Source organism: Borostomias antarcticus, assembly GCF_949987555.1.
Source record: "Borostomias antarcticus genome assembly, chromosome: 24".
Lineage (NCBI taxonomy): Eukaryota > Metazoa > Chordata > Actinopteri > Stomiiformes > Stomiidae > Borostomias > Borostomias antarcticus.
The window spans coordinates 11,765,870-11,784,146 of NC_140257.1; the positions used below are offsets into that span (position 1 = coordinate 11,765,870).

The 18,277-nt window shown below is 45.0% G+C and overlaps 3 protein-coding genes across 3 annotated transcripts; 2 read left to right on the top strand and 1 right to left on the bottom strand.

The window, feature by feature from the left end:
- Positions 1-1,890: 1,890 nt before the first annotated feature.
- On the top strand, positions 1,891-3,879 carry LOC311325378 (zinc finger protein Gfi-1-like; the record flags this gene model as incomplete). Its single annotated transcript, XM_084458068.1, has 6 exons — positions 1,891-2,002; positions 2,130-2,327; positions 2,522-2,919; positions 3,016-3,153; positions 3,340-3,505; positions 3,701-3,879. The coding sequence occupies 6 exons, from the start codon at positions 1,891-1,893 to the stop codon at positions 3,877-3,879; spliced, it is 1,191 nt and encodes a 396-aa protein (XP_084314194.1).
- A 907-nt stretch (positions 3,880-4,786) lies between these two features.
- rpap2 (RNA polymerase II associated protein 2) lies at positions 4,787-11,438 on the bottom strand (the record flags this gene model as incomplete). The annotated part of the gene is made up of 12 exons (XM_084458250.1): positions 4,787-5,312; positions 7,365-7,433; positions 8,313-8,393; positions 8,554-8,642; positions 8,821-9,859; positions 9,960-9,995; positions 10,128-10,216; positions 10,319-10,384; positions 10,493-10,591; positions 10,760-10,874; positions 11,104-11,149; positions 11,384-11,438. The coding sequence occupies 12 exons, from the start codon at positions 11,436-11,438 to the stop codon at positions 5,168-5,170; spliced, it is 1,929 nt and encodes a 642-aa protein (XP_084314376.1). The 3' UTR covers positions 4,787-5,167.
- Positions 11,439-11,527: 89 nt separating this feature from the next.
- On the top strand, positions 11,528-17,897 carry glmna (glomulin, FKBP associated protein a). Its single transcript, XM_084458055.1, has 19 exons — positions 11,528-11,569; positions 11,995-12,069; positions 12,208-12,333; positions 12,485-12,598; positions 12,847-12,955; positions 13,070-13,331; positions 13,463-13,562; positions 13,745-13,926; positions 14,242-14,295; positions 14,434-14,464; positions 14,961-15,050; positions 15,234-15,275; positions 15,491-15,564; positions 15,665-15,749; positions 16,554-16,663; positions 17,047-17,110; positions 17,194-17,329; positions 17,513-17,595; positions 17,693-17,897. Exons 2-19 carry the CDS (start codon positions 12,031-12,033, stop codon positions 17,780-17,782), a joined length of 1,791 nt encoding a protein of 596 aa, XP_084314181.1. The 5' UTR covers positions 11,528-11,569; positions 11,995-12,030; the 3' UTR covers positions 17,783-17,897.
- Positions 17,898-18,277: the final 380 nt, after the last annotated feature.

Sequence of the window (18,277 nt, forward strand, 5' to 3'; positions counted from 1 at the left end):
CGGAATAGATTGTCTTAAATAAATAAGGTTATATTCCTGCTAGTCTTTTTGAACATTGACACTGATACCAGTCATACACGGCCATGTTATCTTCTCTGATGACTTCAAGGCTGTCTGAGCTTTTTCAGTACAGCTGACAGAGCATCATAGCTGTACTATTGTAAACATTGTACTGTTTTAGTACAGCTAAAGGTGTTTTAGTACAGTCTTAATTACATACACCATACTGTTTATGCTTGAAGAATAAGACTGCAGTACTATCTAAAGTCAACAATAACAATTAAATCCCATTTCCACTTTGAGTATTGATAACTGTCTGCACAATAATGAACTTTAACAAACCTATTCCTGGTCTTCTCAAATAAAATTAAACTTTCTAATTAAATGTATCACTATTCACACACAAAACATCCACACTAGTTGTAAAATGCAGCAAATCAGGAGCTGGATGCAAGTTTACAATTACATATATGAGCGGTGACACATCACACAATACACACATGCAATCAGGGGTCACCGGTGGAAAGTGTATCCCATCCAATGACGTCCTCCTTAATATTCATTCATTTGGAATCAAATACATTGTATATGACTTCATTTATGAATAAACATTGGAGAAAGTAAATTTGATGCATTAGTATTTTCCATGACATCTCATAAATCCATATTTTTTCTAGGATTTGGGTGCTTCCGGACTGAAAATGTTCAAGGGATGTCATCTTTGAAGAGGTACTCCTAAACTACTTTACCCAACAAAACCAGGTTCAACACCATGGCTCCAGGACTAGTCATATCAGACTGATGATATTTTCACGCAAAACCTGTTGACTGTTTCTATAATGTATGTTGAAGTGTTCCACCACTGGCACAAGATTCAGTTTTGAAAGCACGGGCAACCACTTTGGCTTACAGAGCATGCCTCAACTTTGCTTTGGCTATCTTGTAGCCAACCGGCAGGTGAAATCAACATGTCTTTTTCTCACATAGAACAGAAATCGATATCACTTTTCTTTCACGCTCAACAAGACAAGCCTCGCAATGATTTTCCTTTGAATCTTTCTGATTTTTTGAAGGAAAAATTAGGCAAACGCTGTTTTGGAGAGGTATAGTAATGTGAGGCAATGTTATTAGATCTATCCTATCCAGGTGTATTCCTGCATAAACCCTCTGTAAGAGACACCGCAGATCCCCATTTACAGGCTGTTGCGCCGACTGTCACCGCGCCGTGCGCGCGTGCATGCGTAAAGGATATCATCAACCGCGTGCGATAGACAGGCTACAGGTATCGCTTACACTGATAGGGGTTATTAAAGGGGGAGCAAGAGACGACAAAACGGGACTTTAATCGAGCTTTGAACGGTTTTGTTCCAAAAATGATTAATAATGTTGGTCTAATCTGTTTGGATTGGTTTAGTAGAATGATTTCTTATTAATTAGGCTACAGTAATGATTTTGGCTATGGCTTATTATAGATCACCTTGAATGACAGATACATTTATTAATAATCAAATTACGTTTTTATCACACTTAGCCTACTCATCCGCGCGCATCATGGGCGTGCTGAAGTTGAACCAACCCTCATGTCATTTCATTCCATATTACTACAATTGACACAAGTGACCTTTGGACAAAGGATAACACGAGTGTATTTCATTTGCATTGTCCGGACACGCCGGCGGACAGTCTTTTTGGCCACCGTCCCGATGACACCTGGTAAACGACCGTGAGGTTTTGCGCATGCTTAATCGCCTGCCAAAAATCCCTATGCTGGATCACCTGTCAACCAATGGTGTTCAAATCTCTCCAGAGATAAACCCAGGGCCGTGTATGCCGAGAGGATTTTCACAAAACTGACCCTGGACATTGGAAGCAACCGCCGCGAGTGTAACCATGCCGAGGTCGTTTTTAGTGAAGAGCAAACGGGCTCACAGTTACCACCAACCCAGATACTTGGATGACGACTTCATCAAACTTGATACTATTTTAGCTCAAGTATGCGCAGGTATGTATAGCCTGATGCTCAGTTTGCTCTCATTAAATATCGTGCGTAATAGCTATATGGTACGAGATCATAAGTGTTCCTTTATAACTTTTGGAGTGTTGAAAATAACTTTCTCCCCGACCATTAGAGACCAAAGCTCAGGTCGAGTTTACGGAGAACTTTGACTCAAAGGATGCCCAGAACCAGGACAGGCTTTCCCCCGAGTCCAGGGTGGTGCGCACGGCTGACCTCTTCTCCTCCTCCCCGTTGAGCTGCGAGGGCAGCGTCTGTGACCGCCCCGTGAGCTACAACTACTGGTGTCCCCCGTCTCCCTCCTCGTCACCAGGTCAGTTTTATGCTATAACTTTGATTTCTATGACCTCTAGCCTATTGTGTTCAACAAGTCCATTACGCGCCAGCTGTCCATCAGCTTTCCATATTTTGGAAACTAAATTGGTGAATATCAAATTTCTAGGATATGCTGTAGCCTAGGCTACATGAGCTGATGATGATATTTCAGGATCGAAATTATATCTTCAGATTCGGAGGAATGTTTCACTCCGGCAGCAGACGATGCTCATCACTTCAATATCCCCTACCGCCCTTACGCATGGACCGGTTATTCAAGCTCCGAGCTCAGGCACCTTGTCCAGCGAACATATCAACAACAACTATCAACGAACGTCGAACCTGCACCCATGGGCATCTTTGGACCAGAGGACAGAACTGACTCCACGGTGTACACCCAGCGGGCTCCCACTACAGACTTATACCGAGATTATTCCTCAACGGGACTCCCGCTATATATGAGGGACACTGACCAGTTGTACTCGGACCTAAAACAGGGCGCTAAGGCCACAGAAATCAAGTCTGAGTCAGATCTAATCTGTTCCAGTCTGGAGCCAAGCAGATCATATACGTGTATTAAGTGTTGCAAGGTAAGCCCATTAACTTACCATAATACTTCAAACTATGGTTAATTAGTCGAAACGTGTAGGCCTATTAGCCTACTTATCTTCATTTCTTCCCACAAGGTGTTCTCCACGCCGCACGGTTTGGAGGTTCATGTTCGTCGGTCTCATAGTGGAACGCGCCCCTTCGCGTGTGGGATTTGTGGGAAAACCTTTGGGCACGCGGTGAGCCTGGAGCAACATAAAGCTGTGCACTCACAGGTAAACGAACAGTAGGAGTCACGTGGCATTTTAGGACCTCCACTCATAATTTAAGATTGTAGCCTATAGGCGGCCTATACAACAGGCCAACTGTTATGAAACGTGACTAATGCATACATAATTGTAAATGAAACTAAACAAATATTGTTCTTAAATGATTGTTATACTCGCAATTTATATCCACAGGAAAGATGTTTCAACTGTAAAATCTGTGGCAAAAGCTTCAAGCGGTCGTCAACGTTGTCAACGCACCTGCTCATCCACTCGGACACGCGCCCTTACCCATGCCAGTACTGTGGAAAAAGATTCCACCAGAAGTCGGACATGAAGAAACATACTTTCATTCATACAGGTACCGCACCACTCATGCTGTAATGATGAATCACAAAATCGTTTGTATCCTAAACAAGGTCTTGAATGTGTGCGTAAATGTTTCCAATAGTAACTAGACCGACGCCTAAATTAGCTACACAGAAGTGCGTCGCACTTAAATGTCATGTGTACTCGTTGAAACTTTACAAACGTTTTCATTTATGCATTGATGTAGGTGAGAAGCCGCACAAGTGCCAGGTATGCGGAAAGGCCTTCAGTCAAAGCTCCAACCTCATCACGCACAGCCGCAAGCACACAGGCTTCAAACCATTTGGCTGCGATTTATGCGGCAAAGGTTTCCAACGCAAAGTGGACCTGAGACGACATAAGGAAACACAACATGGACTGAAATGATTTTTTTTTTTTTACTTTCCAAAACACTGTTTATGTACTAGCCTATAACTTAGTTCATGCTATTGCTTAAAAATGTAAATGTAGGCCTATTTTTTGTTTAGCCTATGAATTTGAATACTGCGCTATTTCCGATGCATTGTATGAAATTACAATTCGTTGATTTTGTTTAACAAATATAAGTATGATTTTCATTGATATAGGCTACATTCTTTGAATCATATGATGCAAGTTGGATACCATAAGCTCATTCCGATGTGCACCAATCGAATTGTAAGGTTTAACTCAACTTGAAAATGACAAATGTAATTGTATTAATACAATAAATATTAATTTCACCTTTAAACCAGCACGATCACATCATACAGTTCAATACATTTTTATACTGCCAGTCATATGCTTCCTCTCCAATGTCAAAAATCTGAACGAATACTTAAATCCTGATCTGAATTATAGTAAAGATTAGGTCAATATATTTTCACCGGATTGATGCACTACGGTCGCAATTATGTTTCACTCGAATTAGTTTTTAAAATTAACATAAGTCTGAAATTAACAAATTAAAATGGGATACACAAATAAGAATGAAAGTAATTTTTCAAATTGGTTAGCCTACAGTTTTGGAAATGATGGATTTCATATGTCCGTGACGTGTCAGTGTTAATCAAAACAGGCCTACAAACACGGAGACACTCAACCACATCTCCAATCTTAATGGCACCAGGCACAGCCTAACCACTAAAGTTCTCTTCTCTGCGCGCGCCACCTGGTCCAAACCAAACATTTTCTGACACTAGCTTTGTTAACACACTTTGGAGAAATGAAATTATGACACCATAAAGTTCATGTGAAGGAAGTTGGGGGGGAAATAGCGTCACTTTTATTATCCAGTAAGGCAATAGATGGGACACCCGACGTTTATACAGAGTGGAAGAGCAGAGGGTGATTTATTAGGTTGTACATAGGCACTGTAGAGTTAGTGTCTTTAAACTTTTCTGATTTAGATATCTATTCACTGATTGTGTACTTTGGGATTGAGTTAACTCATAAAAACATAGGTAGGGCAAAGACTCAACCTGCTAAACTTAATGTATTGCACCTGTGTCAAATCTGAGTAATCCACACCAATTCAATAATGTGCATGTTCATATTGGCAAAACATGTATTAAAGTAGGCTATCCTGAGACCAAAGCCAACACATAAATCGTTACCACTACCGCCCCCCCCCCACCACACCGCCGTCAAAGGTTTGTGATGCTTCTCTCCGTCCGTCCGTCCGTCCGTCCGCCTATCAGCAGGCAGGGGTCTTGAGCAGCTGTACTAGACCCTGTAGATCCTGGTTGTGGAGTGAGAGCTCATGCATGAGTGTGGAGAGGTACTCTACTGTTGCCGGGCTCTCAAGGGCCTCCTGTACCACCGGGGACACCTCCGATAACCTACAACACACAAACACACCCGGTTAAAGACACCAACCACCAGCATGCAACAGCTTCTGAAACAATAACACAAACATCACAACCTTACATCAATACTGCTTAGTGCCAACACCATTCTGAGACACACTCCTTTTTCCAAGGCTGAGTGGGTCATTCACCTGGTCAACCATCACGGCTCTGTGGCTCCGCCCTCCCTGCCTCTACCTGAGTACGGGCGCGTGTTGGCTGAGCTCCGATTCAACTCTGGTCTAGTGTTGCAGGAGGTCCATCCATTATTCAGCTAGTCAGCACAATAGACTGCAGACTAACTTTACAGCTGCCACACAGCGCACAGATAAGACGACCCAAATTATTCATGAGTGATGGAGAGAGGAGGAGGGGAGGAACCATGGAGCCCAGCGTGGACTGAGGCCCCAGGGATCGGCTGATAACCAACTAGTTAAGCTCTTGGTAAAAAGGATTTACCGTCAACAAAACGCACACACATAAGGTCGCTGGCAACAAAGATATTAATTTGGACCAATCACTCGACACGTCAGCGTGCGTCAAGCAAAACATAATGAAGTAACAAAAAAAAAAAATATATATATATAATACTATATATATATACACACACATATATACTATATGTGTGTGTGTGTATATATATATATAAATATATATATATATATATATATATGTAAAACCGCAACTACACTTCATCAGTTAAATAAATCACACTGCCATGAAGTGTGCAGACTGGGTGAGACAGTTCATTTCTGTTTCAAAGTGTTTTATCTTCTGTTTGTCGCCATTTGACAATGCACAAAAAAATGCTTGTTTGAATAAAGAACAACTTGAGTAGATAAGGAACAATATTGGCTAAAAGAGCACCTCCATTTTGACAGCTATAAATCAGAGCTTGTTATGGCCCTGCGTGTCTCTCTGGGGGTGTATAGATCAGTTAGGAATCAGGTGGAATGTTTCCCATGGGTCCTGTGTGTGTGTGTGTGTGTGTGTGTGTGTGTGTGTGTTGTCCCTTCATTACGGATCTAGAGGGGCAATCAGGTGGAGATAAGACTGTGAGGCGTCTGTGTGTACACAGACGGGAGCAGCACGGAACTGTCCGCACAGCGCCTGCTGGGCTCACGCCCTGCACTCTCTCTCACACACACACACACGCGCACACACACACACACACACACACACACACACGCACGCGTACACACACACAAACACACACGCATACACGCACACACAAACACACGCACACAAACACACACAGACACACACACTCACACACACACACGCGCATGCACGCACACACACACACACATCCCATCTGGCCCAGGATAAACAGTGCCATACTAAACACTCTGGGCTCAAGCCAGTGTGGTTCTGTACCGTAGTCTACAGTCAAGTACAGTACTTCACATGTGCTAAACACAGTACAGTCCAATAAGGAAACAGTTTGGGCTAGCGTTAAATATGTAACTGGAGTAATTGGATAGCGGATACCTTTTCTAATTCTCTCAGAGCCAGACCACAGGTTGAATACATTTCCCATTGCTGAGGCCAAAAGGATGACTGAAGATTAAGAAGTAAACTGAGTACTATCCTAGTACTGCTCTAAGTTAGATTTTCACTTTCTCTATGAAATAACCAAAAAGTAGATTCATGTACATGAATTATGAACTATTACGTGCTAATACACATATACAACCACACTGATACATGAACACACACCATGGGTAGAGCAGAGGGATAGAGATATACGGTCGTTAATCTGTCAGGTTGGAGTTTGCTGGGAGGGTGTTCCATGAGAAAACAATGATCCCTGATTTCCTCTGTACTGCGCTTTGACTGGTTCAACTGAAGCTCGGGCTCTCCAGCTGTTCCAGGAACAGCACACACACACACACGCACACACACACTCATACAAACACACACACGCATACATGCACACACAAACACATACAGACACACACTCTCTCTCTCACACACACACACGCGCGCGCACGCACACACACAAACAGAGGGGACTTATTATAAGTTGCACGGAGGCTCACTTACACATGGAGTAGCACCACGGCAATCAGGGTCCACTCCGAGGTTTTGTGAATGATGTTGGTGTTTGTGAATCTGCCAAAACAAAACAAAAAGACGGGGTGAACACATTTGTGTTTGAGAAGTTGAAAAAAAGTCCTGTGACCTTCTTGGGTTTGGTACTGCATTTATGCCATACAAATGAAAATGACTTCCTAATAGCAGTAAAGGACTATGGTATCCTGTAAGGGTCAAATTAGAGGGTGCCATTGTAGCAAGGCCTCTATAGACCCCCGGAGAATTCCTGGAAACAAGCCTCTCAGAGAAGGTGTGACTCAAGTGGCTCCCCATTAAATCAGAACTGCAGGAAATCAGTCAATAACACTCTGTCAATCACTACTTCCTGTTGAAGGAAATACACCTTGGCAGAATAAGTGACAACAAGGATGACAAGTAGCTCGGGAGGTAGAGCGGCCGGCTGGGGATCTCAAGGTCCCCAGTTCGATCCCAGCTCCTGGCGTGTGGGACCTTGAGCGAGACCCTGAACCCCAAAATCACTCACGTGCGGCACAGTGGCGTAGTACCTAATACTGTCACCTCACAGGAGGTCTCTGAAACACGCAGGACTACGATAAACAAGGCAGAAGAACAGATGCTCTTCAGTCCGGTCCCTGACCAAACCTGGGCCATGAACGATGGCTGCCCGCTGCCCCTGCAGGAGGGAGGGCCAGGAGGACGGCTTGCAGGGAACAATTTCCACCGGCGACACCTGAAGTTGCATGTGTGTGTTGCGTGCCATGTCGCCGTCACTCTATGCAATGCGTGTCACTGCGTGGCCAAAATAAACACACCCACCGGGCCCTGAGAGTTTTTTTAACCTACTCTACTAAGTACATGAGAATGATCAGGTAATGATCAGGTAACTATCCTACGTCATGGGCAGTGTGTCACGTCAGAGGTCATGCTGGTGCTGACCTGAAGGTCCTGAGCAGGCGGTTGAGGTCACTGGAGATGTCCCCCATGGTGAGACGCAGCGGCCCCATGATGTCTCTCAGACTGAGATCCATGCAGACGGGACGAACGGGGGGGACACGCAACAAAGAACATGACAAATTCACACCTTCAATATTCACAAGTGTTCATGGACGGAACTCACACATGCACGCACGCACGTGGACGCGCACGCGCGCGCGCACACACACACACACACACACACCTTCTAGCGAGCTTCTCAAGTGCTATACGTTTCTGGATGTAATGCTGGGCATGGGAGTCAACCAATGGGAGAGTAGGGTCCTTTCCACCCTGTAGTGTCCACACAGGAGGAGAGAAGCAGAAGAGGAAAGGGTTATTAAAAATAAAAAAAAGCAGGATATTCTAATAAGAAAAGCCCCCTCATCAAGCAGGCACAGCAAACCAATGTTTATTCAGAGCTCCCCCTCATGGACGCAGGCACTTATTACAAGCACTTTCAATCACTCACCTCTGAGTCTCCAGTGTGCTTGACGTCCTCAGGCAGAGCACCCGGGCCTTTGTAGAACTCTTTCACCCTCAGTTCTATCTCCTCTGTCTGCCTACGCAGGGTCTGGTAGTCTGGCGCCGGAGCCAAGGGCCTCCCGCGTCCCCCTGGGGGCCCCGTGTTCCCGCCCTGGCTCTCGGCCTCCCCGGCGTCCTCCAGATCATCTTCATCCAGCTCCTCCTTCTCCTTCTCCTCTGGTCTCACTGGCGGTGGGGGGCCAGAGGAGCAGTCTGCGCCGTGGAAGAACCTCAGGGTCTCCTCCGTCCTCCACTCCTTTAGGGTCCTTCTCAAGCCTTCTAGAAGGTTCCGCTGGACGGAGTCAGCCTTGAGTAGACCACGGAGCCCAGCGGCCCCTGTCCTGCTCATGCCCACCTGGGAGATGTCCAGGCCAGGCGGTGGGGGGAGGTTCTCTTGTGGAATAGGCGTAAGTGCCGGGTGTCCTTCCTGTCCGCTACATTGTGCTGGGATGGGGTCGCTGTGTTGATTGGCTGTGTCGACTTCCCCGTCCTGTAGAGAGCAGTGGATCAGCAGATCTGCAGCCTCCTCCACAGACCGCCCCTCAGGGGTGCCTCTCTCCCCCAGGAGAGGTGACCGTTCACTGGGGAGGTCAGTACCTGCTGTGGGGTGTCGTGGTCCAACTGTGTCACCTTCTCTATCTGTCTGGGTTTCCTCTGACTCCCCCTCAGTCTCTCCTCTCTCCCTTTCCCTTCCTATCACCCTCTCCCCCCTCCCACTGCCGTCGTCGTCACTTTCAACCGACTCATCGCCCGTGCGTTTGGGCAGCTCGCCCCAGTGCACCCTGGGTCCAGTTCGCTGGGAAACCACGCTGGACACGAAGTCCTGCTCTCCGTCGCTGCTGTCGCTGTGGCTGAGACCAGCAGGGGAGCGTCTGGGGCCGCCGGGGGCCTCGGGGGCCGAGAGGTCAGCCGGCAGCACTGGGTTTTCAATGTCCTCCTCTCTGAGACACCTCTCAGCCAGCCTCACCTCCTCCCCAGAGCTACCGCTGCAGGCAGAGAGAAGAGGTCCCATCCATCCATCCATCCATCACTACATCATATAACTTATAAATATTTCACTGAAACAAGCAAACATGCAGTACATACCCATCCCCTCTCTTCAACAAAGTCACATCTGGGAGACTGCCAATGAAAGGAGGTGCCCATTTAGTTAATTTAGTAAGGACTGATGAACATACATGTGTTGCTTTGCTAAACACTGATATCAACTCACTACATTCTGTCTCACTGTAGAATCAAAGGCGGCACAATTACCTCTCATCCTGCCTCAGCCACAGAGGGGACTTTGATATTTGCAGCTCAAACGCTTTGGAGGCATTATAGCAGAAGTTGCTGCAGAAGCACTAAATTAGGGAAATACAGTACCGGCAAATTAGCCATACACCTTCAGGTTTCACATACAGTTTAACACTGTTTTAATTTAATTTCTGTTTCGAAGTGCTCACCTTGCGTTCTGTAATGTCATAGACTTTATTGGTCTTGGTGGAAATCTTGTACTGTTGAGTGGAGACCTACAAAAAGAGAGGGGGTTAGGAATTCTGGAAACATTATAGTATCAAGTAAAAAAACTGTCTAATTTGCATGGTTCTCTGTCTACCGTATGAAGACATGGTGGGTACCTTGCTTAGTTTACTAGAGCAGATAGGATAGCCACACAGTTTGGCTATGGATCTTTCCTCGATTGTGTCTTTGTAATTGGTAGTGGTGATCAATCTTGCCTGCAGACAAAGAACCAGAAGTACAGAAAGAGTCGTTTCATTTAGAGTCATAAACAAAAGTACTAGTGTTACACTTGTGAAACACATGACACTAACTTTGACACTGTACCTGGGGATAAGAAATAGAAGAACGAAACACTTATCGGGAGTTATCTCCATCGTACTCACACAGTCGACCAGGAAGTCCTCTGCCACGCTGTCCTCCAGTAGACGGTGAACCACCTGCAGGGCACGGCTCTCCAGATCCAGCGTCTCTCTCAGGGACTCCCTCACCGCCTCTCTCCTAAGTGTGGACACGAGGACACGTTTAAATCCCCAAATTAAAAGTCACAGCATGGACATTTCCTTAATGATTCCATCTTACTGTCAGTGTCACACACATACACATGAGTGTACAAATATATCTGGGACTAATTATATCTAGCTAATGTAAGGTAAAGGTACTAGACCACAGACTGCTCGTTCACTACTTCAACATTGTACAACTGCTGTAACAATTAGTATGAAAATACCTTCTTGCTTCTTGTGCAGCACTCTGTGCTTTGAGAGGCTTCCTATCTGTAAAAAGAAAGAAAATTAAGATTGTATTAATAGACAGTTAGAAATTAAGGCAGTGAGCTTGCTTTACTACTAAAACCAGGGCAAAGTCAGGCAGAGAAGTGTCAGTCAACCTCAATGGGTTAGCAGGCTATCTAGCATAGCTTTGATCACTTTCAGAGGACCTAGCTACATGCTGAATACTCCCAAACACAATGTCTTATTTATGTGGAACCATATCCTACAGTATCAGACCTGTTCCCCCAGATTTTACGGCGCGATCGCCCCGTTTTCTTTGCTCATTCTCCATGCTTCCTCTGTTGTGCTAAAGATTCAACTTTGACCTACGACGTTTCTACGGCACGGCGCTAGCGTCATTTCAGACTTCAGACAGAACACTTCCGAAACCCACGCGACTCTCTCTCTATCTCTGCCACGCCTGTAAGTTAAAATTCTAAATTGATAACGTGTAACACTATAATGTCAATTATACATTATTTAGATAGGATTTATATCGCATGGATACAATTGGTGCCTAGCATAATTTGTCTTAGCTAACGTTACTGGCTAGCTAGACAGTTGCGCACTAACAAAGCAGATTTGGATTCTCATTCAAAATCACCCGGGGTTCCAACTCACTTTTTCTTTTACAGTTTCAGGCAAGCTAGATAACTTGCGATTTTCACACGTGGGCCATATAAATCAGTTAATAGATAGTTAATAGAATCAGATAATTGTAATGTAATATTCATCATGCCAAGACACTATTGTTAATACAATGTCATGGTCTCATCTGAGATGAGCTCTGTTTGAGCTATATCAATTATCATCTGAATGCACATTGATCTTCCTGTTTTCCCTCGCAGGACTGCTATGTGAAGTGGCAGCAAGCTGCAGCAAGGATGGCTCTAGAGCAACTCAGTGATATCGTCCAGAGATGTGTAAGTCATAGAGAAGCCTCCTTAGATAACTGAGTTCACCAGAGCATTGGCAAATGCCAGACCAATACATCCCCATTATCTCATATCTCTCTCTCTCTCTCTCTCTCTCTCTCTCTCTACCCCCTCCCTTCCATTCAGCAAACTATCCACGACGACAACTACTCATCCGAAGATTATGATGTCTTCCAGATAGCAGGGCGGACCTGCATTGAGGAGGGAAACAGTGCTCAGGTCCTGAGTATCGTTGTAGATGAGAAAAATAAGGTGAGGAGGTGATTGAAAACAGTACAAGGCTACGACTCCCACTAGTACTCGAGATCAACTGTGTGGATGTGAGTGGATACTGTGTGCTGTATCAGGTCAAATTGCTACTCATTGTATTGGTACCTGGTCTTCTCTTCCCCTCTGTTTTAAGGACATAGTGAGATGTATGGGCTGGAACCTAATAGGTCCTTTGGTTCCGATTTTGTTGAAGAAGGAAGACAAGAACCTTCCTCAATGCCTCGCTATATTAACTCACCTTGTGGAGGTGTGTTCAACAATCACTTTTCACTAGTTACTGTTCAAGTTTTGATATTATTGTTAATTATGAGATGCATACACAGATACACACTGTTTATCCCTTCATATAACATACTGTACAGATATATACATGTACATAATTTATAGCATATTGTTGTAAAAATCACAATATGATGATGCATGCTGATACAGAGACACAAAAGCAAAAAGCCATCGATGGAGTGTGTTCATCTCAGTCACCCTGTGATTGGTTAGGTTTGCAGTCCAAAAGAGCTGCTGGTTGGCTTGTTGGAGCAGGTGGAGGAGGCCCACCCCGACGCCATCCCTGAGACTGTCATCCTCCTGCTGCCGCCCCTACAGAAAGGTAAGGGACACACACACACACTATCCCAGGCTCTGCTGAAAAGTAAGCCACATTAACCTCAACAAACAACTCATCTTGACCTATAACATAAACCTGGTCCCGCCCCCCCACCAGTGCTGCTGCGCCTGGGCAGCAGGAAGGCCTCGTCAGTGGGCATGTCTCTCTCCACTCTGCTGGGCCAGGTGGCCAGGCTGCCCACGCCCCTGACCAGGGAGCAGGAGGAGGACGACGTGTTCGGCCTGTGCCGCTGCTGCTCCGCCCTGCTGTCCTTCGTCGGGCCCTTCGTGGAGGAGGCGGCGCGGGACCTGCGGGCCCAGAACGGCGCGGCCGCACCCCGGGCCGGGGACGGCGAGCTGAGGGCCGAGCTGCTGAAGTTGTGAGCTGCCGTGTCGTTTCTTCGTCGGGTCGTGTTCAGCGAGACCACTTTGCATGCGTTCGTTGTAGCACTCCGTTCACTTTATCCGTTATAGATGAATGAAAGACAAAACATGCGCTCTGTCTGTGCAGTTGTATGAAAAGCCTCTGTGAGCCTCTCCTGGAGGTGCAGCTGAAGGACCCTGACACTCTAGCAGAATCCCCCCTCAGGGACTTCGCCACAGAGATTCTGGTAAGAGACCTGCTAAGAAACAGTTCATGGTTTTCTTCACCTCCCCTCTCTCCCAATGATAGAAAAGGGATTACCTACTGTGTTGCAAAACCAAGCAATACTTATTTCATTATTACTTAATAATAAGTAATACTTATTCATGACTTCTGGTGATGATTCTTGCCTTGTGTGTGGGTTTGCAGGGTATTCTATCAAGCATAGGGGAGTCCCTTCCCAAGCTGCTGTGCCACTCTCTGCTGAGTCGGAAGGAGGTGCCAGGCTTTCTGGAGGAGGAGGTCCGGTACCCCAAGGAGTCCCTGGCCAGTCTGGCCTACCTGATGTTTGTCCAGCACCTAGCCATGGAAACCTTCCCCTCGGTCTTCAGGTGAGGGACACAAGCAGATAGTTGTAACACAATCAAATAATTTTTTCTTGCACTTTGACTTTTACTGTACTAGGTTAGGCTCTTAGCTTGTTTAAAAAGAGATGCACTTATGAGTTCTGGTGAGTACACTTGACTAACTATGTTGAGTGCACTTATTGTAAGTTGCTTTGGATAAAAGCGTCTGCTAAATGACTAATGTAATGTAATAGTGTAACTTGTGTATATCCCAGATATAGAGAGCATGAGTAGCGTCTCTTTTTGTGTAGGACTGAACCGTTGTGAGTCTGTCGCTAACAGACCGTTGTTCTATTTCAGCCCTGTCTTTGTTCTTCAGTGTAATATGGAATACATCAACCTCCTCTTGAGCAGGTACAAGTTAGTTTATCTTGGTTATTTTCACTCCACATTTTACACCACCCAATGTTATAGAATGTACCTAAGGTATTGTTTGAACAAGGTAATATTGGGTATGTTTTGCAAACCTAACATGTTGTCATTCCTTGCTAGAACTGAAGAATCTCGGCTGCAGAAAGGACTGGTAAGCTTACTGCCTGACTCCTGCTGTACAGTTGTCATCTCACTGCAACATTTAACAGCTCAAAGAACACCTTATCAAGGTTATTTGTCAACATCCACATTTTAGCTCCTTGGGGTATTTGTTGGTTTGTATATTGTAGCAAGCGGTGGGGAGATATAACATATGGTTGATAGAGGCTACTTGAATCCAATAATGAAAGTGGCTTTAATTAGCAACACACCACGATACCCAACACAAGAATGAATGAACAACAGCTAGCTAGACAAGAGCGCCAACATTCCACTTCCAGGTCCGTCACCCCACAGCCTCCCTCCATCACCCTGGGGCATACTGGGAAATGCAGTTCCCACTTCCACCCGGGATGTATTTTACTGTGTTTCTCTGAGTACAAGCTGCTCATAACTAATTGCTTCTAGTTGTTTTATATTAGAATTTTTCAACTTATCGTGGAGCTGGTGAGTGAATCTCTCCTTCCTCTTTGCTTCCCCGTCATCAGGACTTGTATGAGAAGAGCCTGGTGAGGGTTGAGGATAGCAGTCTCTCTGTGCAGCTGCTGGAGCTGAAATCCTTCATCAGTGTTCCACAGGTAAAACAGTAGCCCACTGTAATCCAATCAAATCAAACTTTATTTGTATAGCGCATTTCATACACAGAGGCAACACAATGCGCTTTACAGAGAGCAATGGGAGGGTGGGTGTAAGCATCTGTATTGACTGCATCACGCCTTTGGTGAATCCATCTCGTTCATGTCTATTTTTTTTTATCCCAGAGCCTGGTGAAAGTCATGACGCTCTGCCCAATACAGCATTTGGTAAGTGCTTTGTATCGACTGATACAGTACGTCGTTCATTTTTACCCCACCCAGACAATATGTCCTGTGATAAGATCTGTGTCCAAATTCAACAGGCTCTGCGGTTTCATCCTAGCCAATGATGTGATCAAATATAATATTGACATGATGACGCTAATGTTCACTTGCACATACTGGTGCTGCCGTTGACTTGAGATGCTCTCCTTTGTTCACAGAGAACTAAAGGGCTCAAAGTGTTGCAGTTGAGCATCGATAAGTTTGACAACGAAGCCAAATACAAGTTTTTCCTGTGAGCTCCTCAGAGATCTTCTATAAAGATGCACGACCTGTACTGATACCCTCTTCCCTGAACACGCTGCTCATTAGCTTGCCCTCTCCTCCCATGTCAGGTGTATGCTGAAGATCAGTCACCATTCAGGGGTAGAGGGATACATCATCAGAAACATCAGGAATCGCATCGACCTTTCACTAAAGGTGAGGTCTGCATGGGGAACGTTTAGGAAACCTCTGTCGGATCACAATTCCACTGGTTCTACCCTGAGAATTCTACCTGCAGTCCAAAGTTACACTTTTAAAATGCACAGATGAATTCTGCCGATTCTACCTCAGAGTTCTACCATTAAAATACAGGTGTCTGACCCTGTTTAGACTTGGTTTTAAAATGCATTTTGGATAATCAGATCACAAGTGGACAGCTAAAAAAAAAAGTGTAAACGACCACCAAAACGCATTGTGAAACGTTTACTCAAACCACTTGCTGAGGTGGTCTTGGACGCATTTCACTACATATCTTTAGTCTTCTAAATACTAATGCGTCCTGATGCGTCCCCAACAAAGGTGTACTGTAACAGGAAAACACGTCATCAATGCAGGATAATTTTTCTCCTTTTTCACCTTATCCTGCGCTCTTTTGCAAGTCGCAAATGACTTCTCATATTAGTCGAAATAGTTGGAATAGTTCTTCTTTGTACATTAGTTCTTCAAACATCTTCGTTGCTTTCATGCACACACACTGCGCACAACAAAAAGAAATCTGCAAAAAGTCAAACCGACTGATTATTGATTTGTTTACACTCCTACCTGCGTGTGACTCACATGCAGGTAGGATTGAGTGAGTTACTATGGTTACTATATACGAACACAAGTGGTCAGCTGGACACTTTTGGAGATGCATGATAGACACAGGTGTAAACGATGTGTCTCGCTGTCCACTTGTGATCTGATCGTCTAAAACACATTTTAAAACCCAAGTCTAAACAGGGTCTCTGCTTGTCTCAGCCAGGACAGTGGAATGAGTGGTTCCTGGGCGTCCACCTCATACCTCTGCTGCGCCAGGCGCTGTGTCTTCCTCAGGGCCCGGAGACAGACCTCCTACAGAACCTGGACAGGTGGGACACTCTGAAACCCACTCAGCCTCTGCTCACTAACTACTCTGAGGACTCATAATGGCCGGGTTTCCCGAACGAGTTAAGAAGCACTTAACTCCAAAGTACTTCTTAACTCCCATGCAAAGGGTTGCTTAAGAAGGGTTCCTTAAGAAGGTTCTTTATCGGGAAACCCGGCCAATGTCATTTCAGTATGCAGTCTGTTTGAAATGTTATCAAGTTGAAGATGAAACATTAAAGCCTGCTGTTCAGGAATCTTGAGAGATAGCTTCATGTTTTCCTAAGAAATTCATTGAGGAGACGTTGTCAGGAGACATTGTCAAAACTATTGATTCAGCCTGTTGATCATTGGGTGGAACCTGAACACATGAGTCTGTGCTCCACAGGGTGATGGAGTCTCTGAACCTGCTGAGGTATCTGCTGATCAGAGACAAGGACTCTGAGAATCAGGTACGTCACCTCCAACCCACAGACGACAGTCGCTCATATCTGTTTCAATGGAACATAGAGCTCATCATCTCCTGGGCTTTCAGACAGGGATCTGGACAGAGCTGTGTAGAATAGAGGATACCTTTATGAAGCCACTGCGTGTGGGACTCAACATGTCCAAAGCCCACTATGAGGCCGAGCTCAAGAGCACCAAAGAAAACAAGAGGACCAGTGCTAGAGGTGAGACGGAGGACAACTGGTCTAGAGGCCATAGATACTGTATGCTTTACTCAGCCAGGACCAGATTAACCTGTGTATTTTTATTTGTTCGTACAGCACATTTTATGAAAAGGGCTAAATAAGTCTATAATAACAAATGTCCTTGGTTCTTTTCTTAATGGAAGTGTAACTTCTCTTTCGCAGGATCTCAAACACAGGACTCTGTTTGCTCTGTTACTGTGGGGAACGAGAAGTTGCCAAATATGACGCCGGAGATGCAGCTACAGGTGCAATTGGTTTGATGTACTCAGTCACATTGTGTACGTATGTATTTCACTTGATTGTGTTTATTAACTCGTGACTGTACTTCTCGTCATCCGATAGGTTCTTCATTCAGCCCTGCACACGTTCGACATGATCGAGAGTGTCCTTGCTCGAATCGAGGAGATCATCGAGGTGAAAGACAAACCATGAGCTGCAGTGGCCTCAGGACCAGGGTCAGGGTCAGGGTCAGGGTCACCATCTCAGTTTAGCCTACTGACATCGTACACCAGCATTCTAGCCTAGCTTCTCTGGGCCTATTTCACTTCAACTGTAACTGGACATTAAACTTTGTGGGGTCTACAAAAATGCAAAGAAGCTACAGTATGTGATTAAGGAGGTCATGAAGTATCTTTGTCTTGGTTATTTAATTCAGTGTTACAGTAAGCTTTTATTTCAAGAGTACTGACTTCTGAATATCTTTAGGTGTTATCTCACCAAGCTACGATAAGGCAGAATTGTACCCCAGTGCTGTCTGGTGTATCAATGTTCATAAAAAGTACACTGAGTAGTGTTAATTCATTTCCAAATCCACTTGGTGTGCCATTATCTTTACATCACCAACATCACTCATAAATGATACTGTACATTGGAACAAAACCTTTATTTAGAAAACTTTTTTTCCAAAGAGGAGGGTGTACAAACAAC

Excerpts from the sequence above, each read along its gene's own strand:
- glmna (XM_084458055.1), top strand. The coding sequence starts at position 12,031 with ATGGCTCTAGAGCAACTCAGTGATATCGTCCAGAGATGT. Across the intron at positions 12,599-12,846 it reads TATTAACTCACCTTGTGGAG|GTTTGCAGTCCAAAAGAGCT; the intron begins GTGTGTTCAACA and ends GTGATTGGTTAG. Across the intron at positions 14,465-14,960 it reads CTCGGCTGCAGAAAGGACTG|GACTTGTATGAGAAGAGCCT; the intron begins GTAAGCTTACTG and ends CCCCGTCATCAG.